At 33.8% G+C, this 12,205-nt stretch overlaps 2 protein-coding genes across 2 annotated transcripts; both read right to left on the bottom strand.

The window, feature by feature from the left end:
• Window positions 1-436: 436 nt before the first annotated feature.
• On the bottom strand, window positions 437-1,095 carry LOC115968868 (17.5 kDa class I heat shock protein-like). Its single transcript, XM_031088388.1, has one exon. It carries the CDS (start codon window positions 1,024-1,026, stop codon window positions 568-570), a length of 459 nt encoding a protein of 152 aa, XP_030944248.1. The 5' UTR covers window positions 1,027-1,095; the 3' UTR covers window positions 437-567.
• A 5,487-nt stretch (window positions 1,096-6,582) lies between these two features.
• Window positions 6,583-7,401, bottom strand: LOC115967767 (17.5 kDa class I heat shock protein-like). Its single transcript, XM_031086905.1, has one exon. It carries the CDS (start codon window positions 7,186-7,188, stop codon window positions 6,733-6,735), a length of 456 nt encoding a protein of 151 aa, XP_030942765.1. The 5' UTR covers window positions 7,189-7,401; the 3' UTR covers window positions 6,583-6,732.
• Between the last annotated feature and the right edge of the window lie 4,804 nt (window positions 7,402-12,205).

The following is a 12,205-nucleotide window of genomic DNA, read 5'->3' as shown; positions in this document are numbered from 1 at the left end:
ATTTCGTAAGTTTCTTCTTTCTAGTTTCTAGGTTAAAGTGTCATATTTTGTGAAGAGCATATTTGTGACCTTCCAACATGTATACCAGTATTTGGCAGAAGGATTTGTCAGCCATAAGCCCATAAAACTTATAGAATGCAACTAACCGTTCTTAAATGTTAGGCCCAAATTACAAATTGTTCACTTAGCTTTACCAAAAACTCATGCTTAAATTTCAAAATTTATTCATCTTTAATCCTCCTGTTAATGTCTATTAAGTGCCCAAAAATGTAGTCTTAAAAATCCCATCAATTAATTAAAAAGTATTTTTTGAAAAATTAAAAAATAGAGGGGTAATTTACTCAAGAGGAATGCACTGAAATTTCAGAAAAGAAGAAGGAATAAGGACCAAAAATACTAGAACATCAACCAAAAAAAAAAAAGGCCAAATTTTATTATTATCATTTTTTTTTTGCTAATAATTAGCCAAATTTTATTATTTGCATATATATTTAATATTTTGTGCGAACACTTCGCACATACAACATTCACAGCTGAGATTAATCATCATGTTCCCAAAAAGTACAATCAACCAGAGATTTCAATGGCCTTGACATCAGTTTTCTTCACCTCCACCTTAGGAACAGTAACAGTAAGAACCCCATTCTCCATCGCAGCCTTAATCTGATCCATCTTCACATTCTCCGGCAACCTGAAACTCCTCACGAACTTGCCACTGCTCCGCTCGACACGATGCCACGTGTCATTCTTGTCTTCCTTCTCTATCTTCCTCTCTCCACTAATCCGAACCACTCTGTCATCTTCGACCTCGACTTTCACTTCCTCCTTGTTTAGCCCAGGAAGATCGGCCTTCAACACGTGAGCTTCTGGGGTCTCTTTCCAATCAACACGAGTACTGTTAACGAAAGCAGAATTCTCTTTGGAAATTTGGGTTGAGAAATCCTTGAATGGGTCCCATACGTTTAGAGAGAATGGGTCGAAGATATTGCTGCGTTGGCCACTTAAGAAGCTTGGAATCATCGACATTTTTGAACTTTGATGTTGTTATGAATAATTTCAGAGACTCAGATTTTAGCTGAAAATTTTTCGATGGTTGAGGAATTTGATGGGTTGGGTATTTATATGTTGACTAAGAGGATTCTAGTGTAGTCTAGGCCCTGTTTTACTTTGGTGATTTTTGGTTATTTGGAACTTTCTAGGACTATTGAGAACTATTTCTGAGCTACTTTGTGGGCACGTTTACAGGGCCTACTTGAAGCTTGAAGAGACTCATGGCCCATGGTTTAACAAGTCCATTGTATATGAGGCCTTTAGAGCAACTACATCGGCTCATCTATAATCTTCTAAAATAGAAAAAGTATCAATTTTGCACATTCTAACTAAAAAAACACTCACATTAGTTTTTGTAAAAATGTGCAAATATACACCATGGCCGTGCAAATGAACAGTAACCTTGCATATATGCACGATTACTATTCACTATTGTAAAGTGGTGGGCTGTACTAGTGGTGTTGGGCTGTTTCCTGCGGCACTAGGCCTAAGTTTTCTGAATAAGAGAGTTGGGACCAGTCCAGCTGCAACTCAAGTTGGTCCGGCTTGTGTGCAAACTAGGTCAAGTTTGTCAGGAACATGCTTGCAGCAAACAAAGCTGTTTCAAACAAGTTGTGGCAGACAGACATAATAATAATAAAATAAATAAAATATCTGGCCACTCAGTGGGAAATGACCAAACAACCCTCAAACACAACTACAGCAATAATAATCACTTTTACAGAAGGAAAAGAACATAACGAAAAAATGACCAAGTATTAATATGTATGGGTTAATCAGAATGTTAGGAAATCAACTAAAATCCGGTCCGCAGGAGCAGAGCTAGAGAGCAAAGAACATTCCTTTTCAATGTAATTAATCTCTTAGGAAAAAAAATCCTGTCGTGGAGATTAACTGCTCTGAGGGAAACAGACCTGAGTGGCTTATGCACAGAGGCTCATTGTGGTTTTCACAGAGAGCAGGACTTCGTGAGGGAGAGAGGGAATCAATCTACCGGTGCATGCCTGCCGTTCTAATTCTCACTTTGTTTTCTTTTTGGTTGTTTTCTTTCTTTCCTTCCCATTTGTTTCTTTTTCTATTTCTTGGTTTCTCTTTTCAAATTCCTATTTCTTAGTCAAGGTTCCCATTGTTGCTCTGTTTTTCTGTTCACGGCAAGACCCTCTTTTTATAGTGCCTGCCGTGACCGGATTTTACTGTTTTAGCCCTTAACCTCCTTTGTCTGGTCTGGGTGTACTAGTTGACCATCACTGTTCCGTCTGTGTGCCACTCTCCATCACCAGACAAAAAAGGGTATTTTGTTTGCTTGTCTGCCATGGCACCCTTTCCTGCTACAGTCTGGTTTCTTTCTCTCTCCTTATCCCTCATGGCATGCATCGAATGGTTCCAACTCAGCTTGCTTTTTTTGGGTAGTAAGCCATCCCAGCAGGACACTTCCTCGAAAGAGCCTGAGTTGGAACCTCAAAATAGATTTTTCCCCTCTCCCCACCACCAAACCATGCCCTCTGAATCTCTGACCCCCGACCTCACTATACTCTGTATTGGCTGGGTACATGCTGGTGGTGTTTGGGCCTTGCGCGTGCCTTCCTTCCATATGTGTCCAAAATCTGCCTGCTGCCCATTCGTCTACCGTGATCTGGAAACTTGCCTGCATAACCTACCGTCCGTTTTCTTTGACCATTTATGTGGGCTGCTTTTTGATTTCCCGCTCCTCTTAGGAACTGGGCCTTATTTGATGATGGACCTTATATTTCTTTGGCCCACTTCTTGATTTCCCTCATTTCCTGCCATATTGTTCTGTTATTCCTACTGTAATGGCTCAATCATGTTGGGCCTCTTTAGGCCAGTCGTTTACTCTTACCCCTAGTGGCTTGGTATGACCACTGGTTTTTTCCTACTTATGGGCTCTTGTGTCCTTTTTTCTTTCTCTTGGGCATCCTTGGCCCACTTGCTTTCTTTGGACTTCTTTGACCCTTTTACTAACTCTGCATTCCCATGGGCTTTTACTAACTTCATTGGGCTTCCCCGGCTCAATTACCTTATTCTCATTCTTGGGATTCATGGGCCTGCCATAAACCCCTTACTTTCTTAGTTTGCATTATCTTGAGCCTGCGGCGGCTCTTTCTCACTTTTCTACATCATATACTGCCCATAAGTATTTTATTTCTCTCTTTCCGGATTTCTTTAAACCCACTTGTCTCTTCAAGGCCTATTTGTTTATTTCATGGGTCTGTGATCCATTATTCCTGCCGCTTAGACCTAATGGTTTTGCTATTTGTTTGCCAATTCTTTGCTACCCTTGTTATTGGGCTTTTCTTTTTTCTACCTGGATTCTCACAAATGGCCTTCAACAACCGTGTAAATGACTTTTTTATTCTTTTTTCTCTCTCCTCTCTCTACCTCTGACTCACCTCACTCTCTTTTTCTCATTTCCTTTCTCACCTCACTCTCACCGATCGACTCTCTCTCAAAGCCAATCAGCCTCTCCGATCAAATACAGCGGTGATTCCGACAGACCATGATCCGATGATCCAAGGCCTTGACTCAATGAATGTTGGTGATTCTAACGGGTTTGTTCAATTTGATCGTTGATGGCAGTTGGGTGTGGGTGATTTTGGGTTTGTGTTAGGTCTGTAGCTCGACGAAGAAGACAGTGGCTGGCTAGGTGTGGGTGATTTTGTTGAAGTATGGGTGTGGGTGTGGCTCGACGGATTTTGTTGAAGGGTGGCTGGTTGGGTATGGGTGTGGCTCGACAGAGAAGACGAGTTTGTGAGTTTGTTCCAGAGGAAAGGAAATAATAAAAAAATGTAAAAAGAATGAATATTTTATTGAATAAATGTGTAAAATAGATAAAATGATGTGAGTGTTTTATAAAAGTAGATGTGTAAAATAGAAAAAGTAGGTTTTTCTTGCAAAAGAGATAGAAAATTTGCACGAACTGATCTGGTTGCTCTTAAGCCCAACAATATATACTAATCTAGCGTGCTCCACACGTGCAATGAGGCTCTTTTTTATTGTTTTGAATTTAATATAATTTTTCAATTTAAATTTATCTATTGTTAGTGAGGTTACACAGAATGAATTTTTAAGAAACTAAAATTTAGGATTTGAAAAGGAATAAATTGCAAGATTTAGTGTGTGTTAGTTTTTAGGAAAAAAATATATCAAAAGTGCATGAGGTATATTCAAATAGAGAGTGTGTTAATTTTTAGGAAAAAAAAAGTTTATCCGGTAATTTTTTTAAAAATTCTGTTGAATTACAATTTTAAATCTATTTTTTTGTTTTTTAAGAATAAAAATTATCTAATTAGATTTGGGGTATTTTTGACATTTTACGAAACTATAATTAACTTTTTGAATCTTCTTAATATATAGAGATGATTATATTTTAGAACTAGTTCTTTATTTATTTATTTTTTATATATAATACAAGATAGAAATTTTATTCTAACTTAATCTAAGTATATGTGTGTGTGAAGTTTCCTCTTGAGACTTGTATCCCGGTACTCGAGACTTGTACCCCAATGCGCAGTGATATATTTTAGAACTAGTAGCTAGCTTGCAATACGCAAAAAAAAAAAAAAAATTGTAAATAAATAAAATAAAATAATATATGATATATATAATTAATTAGGACTTAATTAGAGAATTTGTTAAAAAAAAAAACTTACTTAAATTATTATAATTAATTCAGAAAAGATACCATCTAATTTAATGAAAATTTGTTTTAGTGTTATGAACTTGGGTTGGTTTATTGAAAAAGAAAGATCTGATTAGTTTAAATTGATATGTTTTGATATTATTTTGTAACTCTAAAGTTCAAATTAAAAATAAATATTAAAGAGTCTGTGACAATAAGTTAATAATTTTAAATCTCTTAAAAAATTTACTCTTCATTTCTCTCACTAGCAAAATTAAAATTAATAGTATTTTAGACAAAGTCATTACCAAAATTCATTATTCAATATCTAAAATTCAATAGTACAAAGAGAGACAATGACCATCTCATACATAATATTTATCCTTATAATGGTTATTCAAATTTATTTTTAGAATTAAAAATTTTAAAATATGTTATATATATATATGTGTGTGTGTGTGAAAATAGTTCAATTAGCGTATTAAGTTATGTAAAAAGGCTAGACAAATTTTATAATACATGTGTCAATTATAAAATAGTAACTAACAATACATATTACACTATAGCTAAAGCTATCCTAAATTAAAAATGATAAAATCTTATTTAAGATAGAGTATGTCACAATAAATACTAAGTGAATTAGAAATGTACATACAGACAAAAAAATAAAAATAAGAACAAAAAAGCAAAAGACAGCGGCCACAGCTGCACGCACATACAAACATAGTGGAGGAGAAGCTTGTGACATGAGCATTTTTGTCCAAATATTTTTATCCTCATTTTCTCCCCAATTTGGAGATATTGTGTTTTGGTGGGCCAGGAAAGAAAACTCTTAAACCCTACCAAAATCTCTTCCCTTTTTTCACTCTTAACCAAACAACCACAAACTTCATTTTCTCTTCTCCATTTTCCACACTTTTTATAATCATTCTAACCAAAAAATGAAACCTAAGAGAGAGAACAAAGAAATATATATATATATATATATATGTGTGTGTGTGTGTGTGTGTGTATGCAATGTTAAAAATAATATAATACCTGGTTTCCAATTAGCTCAACTAATAAAGTCTTTAATAGTTAAATAAGAGATTTAAAGTTTAATATTCGCCTACATAAAAAATTGATTAATGTCTTGATTTGATGATAACATGAAGGAAGAGAAATATACAAGTATTTGCTCCATGTGAAGGCCCAAACTCCTTCCTTCCTTCCTTTCTATGTGGGCCTGCTGATCTTCTTCCATGCCAACAAGGGATAGACAAATTTCTTTCCTTCCAACCCAATTGTTTTTGGATAGTTTCCACCACAAAATTGTATCCCCACGGCCATTCAAGTATATTGCTCTTGAGCCTTAAAAATAGACCACATATTTTGAGTACTCTCAAACTTTCACTCAGAACCTCTTCTAGTTCTAAAGCTCATTTCCACTCTTACGTTCCTTTACTCAATAAAACCTTTCTATCTACTTTCTATGTTTTTGGTGGGTATAAATGTTATATTTTGTAGAGTTTCTTCTTTCTGGGTTAAAATGTCATATTTTTTGTGAAGTGCATGTTTGTGGGCTTCCAACTTGGCAGTAAGATTTTTCAGACATAAGGCCCATAACACTGTAGGCTGGGAAGCTCAACAAAAAATATATGAACCCAGAATGCAACCAACCGTTGTGAATTTTTGGGCTAAATTACAAATTGTACCTTCTAAATTTAAATAAAACTCAATTCAATGCTTAAATTTCAAATTCATTCAATGCAGTCCTCAAACTTTTAATTTTATTCAACCTTTAATCCTCCTATCGAAAATGTCTACAAAAATGCAGTCTTAAAAATCCATTTAAGAGGATTTCACAACAGAAGAAGGAAATAAGGACCAAAAATACTTGAACATCAACAAAATTCGCCAAAAAGTATTATTTGCATAGATATTTTAAGCGAACACTTCGCACACACAACATTCACAGCTGAGATTAATCATGTTTCTCAAGGCACATACACACAGACACACTTTTCCATTCCATGAAGCTAATAGAACGTGACCCACAAACAAAATCAACCAGAGATTTCAATGGCCTTGACATCAGGTTTCTTCACCTCCACTTTAGGAACAGTAACAGTGAGAACCCCATTCTCCATAGCAGCCTTGATCTGATCCATCTTCACATTCTCCGGCAACCTGAAACTCCTCACGAACTTGCCACTGCTCCGCTCCACACGATGCCACGTGTCATTCTTGTCTTCCTTCTCTATCTTCCTCTCTCCACTAATCCGAACCACTCTGTCATCTTCGACCTCGACTTTCACTTCCTCCTTGTTTAGCCCAGGAAGATCGGCCTTCAACACGTGAGCTTCTGGGGTCTCTTTCCAATCAATACGAGTGTTAACGAAAGCAGAATTCTCTTTGGAAATTTGGGTTGGGAAATCCTTGAATGGGTCCCATACGTTTAGAGAAAATGGGTCGAAGATATTGCTGCGTTGGCCACCGAAGAAGCTTGGAATCATCGACATTTTTGAACTTTGATGTTGTTGTGAAAAACTTCAGAGACTCAGATTTTTGCTGAATTTTTTTCGATGGTTGAAGGATTTGATGGGTTGGGAATTTATAAAGATGATTAGGAGGATTCTAGTGTAGTCTAGGCCAGTTTTTTGTTTTGAGATTTTTGGGTTCTTTGGAACTTTCTAGGACTATTGAGACCCATGTAGGAGCTATTTTGTGGGCACGTTTATCTATATCTATACTACTATTTAAGGGGTTTCTCCTGTTTGGATTTCTTAATTTTGATGTCCAAAATACCCTCAAATTTATCAGTTTTTAAAACTTAAATGATAGGGTTATAAATGTAAAAATAAAAAATAAAAAAAACCCACATTCAAACCCACGTTCAAATGTTTCTCAAAAAAAAAAAACCACTTTCAATTTTATGTTTTAAACCACTTTCAATTCTATAACAAAAGTTTCGGATAACTCCCATAAAAATAAAAAGTTTCAGATAAAAAATAAAAATCACGTTCAAATTTTCCCTAACAAAACCCCACGTTCAATTAAAAAAAATAAATAAAAAAAAACCACTTTTATTCTATAACAAAAGTTTCGGATAACTCCCCCAAAAAACTACCCTTGCAAAACAAAAACTACCTTTGAATAGCCTCCTTCACGCTTTCAACTTCCCACTATAAAACAAAAACTCTTCCCACTAATTACATACAATCCCACTACATTACAAAATACAAACTTCCCACTAAACTACTGTGAAAATTCAATCTTCTACAATCACGATAAGGTCTCCCTTATTCTTGGGCTAGATTTCTTTTCCTTTCTAATCATATTCAGCTTTTTTTTTTCTTAAGACTTTTTTATGGTTATCAGCAGGTTTTTTCGTACCATAGTTTTTCTTTTCTGCAGGCAGAGAGGTGCATAATATGCAAAGCGATGCCGGTGAAAAACTGAAATAATTCTGGAAGTGATTTAATTTCTCCAGTATGGTCATTTCAGAATTCTGATGCGTGTACTAGAGGGCTCTTTTCAATTCCATTAAAGGGGAATAATACCATTATCAAGTATTGTTCTTTGTGAAAGTGTTCGTGCGTGTGTGTGTTCTATTTATCTATGGATCATAGTGCATTTTTTTAGTCGTAAAAATTAAATTTTAAAATTGTTCATCAATTGGCTTCAATACTACATATATACATATGTTATTTACTACTTATTGCTGTATGGAAACATTTCTTTAAAAATTAGAAACTATATTATTTATGATTTTATGTTTTAAAACTAGGCTCTTTCTTATATGGATTTATGTTAAATATTTTTATTCATATAAATTTAAGGATGTTGCATTTGCAGCCTGTCTTTTGATGAGGATTTCACAATTCACAATTGGTTTTTGTTGAATATTGGTATGTTACTTTAACAAAAGCATTGACATTATGTTATCAAGTTTTGATATTTAATTTTTGTTAGGACAGTTATTTTAAATATTATCAAGTTTGGAAATTTATTCTTGGTAGGACAGTTTTTTTTTTTTTACCACTGTAGGACTGCAATGGTTAATGAGATTGAATATCTTACTTAATTATGAAGTAACAATGGTGCAATACCAATGTTGCCTCCTATTTAATGTTTGCTGTTTTTCTTATTTTTAATTCTTACTCTTTTTTTTTTTTGGGTCTCTCTTTTAGGGTCACATATCAACAATTTTGTTGGATTGCATACTGGATATATTAGATGAATTCGGGTGAAAGACTTTGGATGACTCAAGGCTCATATAAAGTGGTAGTAATTAGTTGTTTAAAAACTTTTTTGTAAAAGAAATTATCCTGAATATCTCTATATTTATCAATTTGTGTAACTCTACATTGGATTCAATTTACTGTTTTTTGGAGTGGTAATGTGCATATCATTATTTTTCTCAATCACACCTTTTCCATATGAAAGTAATTATCCCTAACAATTTTGTGCCTTTCACTACAACTTCTTTTCATTTTTTACAACAAATTCATTTTTAAAATTAAAAGATAATATTTATTTATTTTTTATTTTATTATTTGCTTTTTTAGACATTTGAAACTTTTGTTATGGATGCGTACTTAATGGATACATTTTAGGACTAAGGGGCCACCTTTTAAGATTAAAAAAATCTTGGTGAGAGTCCTGAGAGGCGTTCTCATTAAAAAAACAAAATATAATACTATTTTTTTTTATTGTGTTTTTTAGGCATTTCAAACTTTTTTTTTATAGATATGTACTAAGTGGCTGTGGCTATATTTTCGGACTAAGTGGCTACCTTCTAGGAAAAAAAAAAAAATTAATACTATTTTTTTTTTCTTTTTAGGCATTTGAAATTTTGTACTAGAATTGTGCCAGTACAAAAAAAAAAAAAAAAAAAAAATTTCTTTAGGGCTTGGTTTCAAAAAATAATGGATGCACCAAAAACAAATTATGTGGCTTCATATTAATCTTTGAGAATAGGTGGCCATCTCAAACGATATTCTTGGTGTTTTAAAAAATTAATACTTTTAAATTTTTTATTATTTTTTTTAGGCAATTGAAACTTTTGCTTTAGAATTGTGACGGTTGATAAGAAAAACAAAAAACTTCTAGGCCCGGGTTCAAAAAAAAAAATAGATGCACCAAAATACAAAAAATAAAAATTTATGTGACTTGATTTTAATTTTGAGAATAGGTGGACTTTTCAAGTATTCATGGTGTTTAGAAAAGTTTGATACAATTTTAAAGATAACTTCACAACTTCCATTACACACAAAAAAAAAAAAAAAAAAAAAACCTTCATAACATAAGAGCCTATCCTATTAAAAAAAAAATTAATGCTATTTAACATTTTGGATAGGGAAATTTCAATCAATTGAGCTACAAGTAAAATACTAGCCTCTGAACACGCGCTCACGCGCGCGCTCAGAGGCTCTTCTAATTTTTTGGGTAAACGTTAATATAGAATATTTATTATAATTTGAGATTACTACATTTTCCAATCACAAAAAAAAAAACCTAGGGGTGTGATGAGTATTATGTGTTTGCAAGTGAAATAATTTTTCATCACACCCCTAGGTTTTTTTGTGAATGAAAAATGTAGTAATCTCAAATTATAATAAATATTCTATATTAACGTTTACCCAAAAAATAGAAGAGCCTCTGAGCACGCGCGTGAGCGCGTGTTCAGAGGCTAGTTACTATTTAAGGGGCTTTTTTTGTTTGGATTCCTCAATTTTGATGCCTAAAATACTCTCAAATTTATCAGTTTATAAAACTTAAATGATAGGGTTATAAATGTAAAAATAAAAAATAAAAAAAACCCACATTCAAACCCACGTTCAAATGTTTCTCAAAAAAAAAATACCACTTTCAATTTTTTTTTAAACCACTTTCAATTCTATAACAAAAGTTTTGGATAACTCCCATAAAAATAAAAAGTTTCAGATAAAAAATAAAAACCACGTTCAAATTTTCCCTAACAAAACCCCACGTTCAATTAAAAAAAAAAAAAAAAAACCCCACTTTTATTCTATAACAAAAGTTTCGGATAACTCCCCAAAAAAAAAAAAAAAAGAAGTTTCGGATAAAAAATAAAAACCACAGTCAAATTTTCCCTAAAAAAACCCCACGTCCAAATATATTTTTGTCAAAAATACCCTTGCAAAACAAAAACTACCTTTGAATAACCTCCTTCACGCTTTCAACTTCCCACTATAAAACAAAAACTCTTCCCACTAATTACATACAATCCCACTACATTACAGAATACAAACTTCCTACTAAACTACTGTGAAAATTCAATCTTCTACAATCACGATAAGGTCTTCCTTATTCTTGGGCTAGATTTCTTTTCCTTTCTAATTGAAGATGATAAAATATAGAGCCTGATGGGCCTACCTTAATGGGCCTGACGGATTGAGACTGTTGGACCTGTGTAAAGATGGTCCCATGCGCTTTGAAAGCCCATTGCGGACAGACGCAGTATGGGCCCATGATCCGAAATCTCTATCGCCTAGAAAAGCACTAAGATCCAAAAAGGGAAATCGTTGCTTACCACATTTTGGAGAATTGGTATCAGAGTCCCACATTGGAAAGATCTGGAGGTCAAGAAGAAAAGCCACCTCTCCACCACTATAAAAGGACTGACATTCTCGGAAATCGGGGTAAGATTAATTGACCCTCTCTAGCGCTCTAAAAGTGAAAGGACGAATTCTGACTTGACCTTCGGAGAGTGTTAGGCCGGCACCACACCGGTGCTCTCCAAAGGTTTTCTTCGATTGTTCTTGTCGTGCAGGTTCGCTTTGAGTCGCGAGTACGGTGTGATCTATTGGTGACAATTTTCAACGTCATCACTAATCATATTCAGCTTTTTTTTTTTCTTAAGACTTTTTTATGGTCATCAGCAGGTTTTTTCGTACCATAGCTTTTCTTTTCTGCAGGCAGAGAGGTGCATAATATGCAAAGCGGTGCTGGTGAAAAACTGAAATAATTCTGGAAGTGATTTAATTTCTCCAGTATGGTCATTTCAGAATTCTGATGCATGTACTAGAGGGCTCTTTTCAATTCCATTAAAGGGGAATAATACCATTATCAAGTATTGGTCTTTGTGAAAGTGTTCGTGTGTGTGTGTGTTCTATTTATCTATGGGTCATAGTGCATTTTTTTAGTCGTAAAAATTAAATTTTAAAATTGTTCATCAATTGGCTTCAATACTACATATATACATATGTTATCTATACTACTTATTGTTGTATGGAAACATTTCTTTAAAAATTAGAAACTATATTATTTATGATTTTATGTTGCATTTGCCCATTGATGTTATGCATTTGTCAACTATTGAACACGTCCACAAATGAATAGATGATTTGAATTTGAATTTAATTTTTATGAACAGGTTGTGAGTGAGTTTGCATTGTCATTGGAGTCTAATACAATACACCGTCATCAAAATTCAAGAAGAATAAACTCTATTTACAAAAGCAAAGGACTTCTTTATCATAGCTATTGGCAGCCTATCTTTTGATGAGGATT

This window comes from Quercus lobata, chromosome 11 (assembly GCF_001633185.2).
Source record: "Quercus lobata isolate SW786 chromosome 11, ValleyOak3.0 Primary Assembly, whole genome shotgun sequence".
NCBI classification, from domain to species: Eukaryota; Viridiplantae; Streptophyta; class Magnoliopsida; order Fagales; family Fagaceae; genus Quercus; species Quercus lobata.
The sequence above is the reverse complement of the archived record's forward strand: the minus strand, read 5'-3'. Positions and strand labels throughout refer to the sequence as shown.

Coding starts and splice junctions, on each gene's coding strand:
- LOC115968868 (XM_031088388.1), bottom strand. CDS start 1,026: ATGTCGATGATTCCAAGCTTCTTAAGTGGCCAACGCAGCAATATCTTC.
- LOC115967767 (XM_031086905.1), bottom strand. CDS start 7,188: ATGTCGATGATTCCAAGCTTCTTCGGTGGCCAACGCAGCAATATCTTC.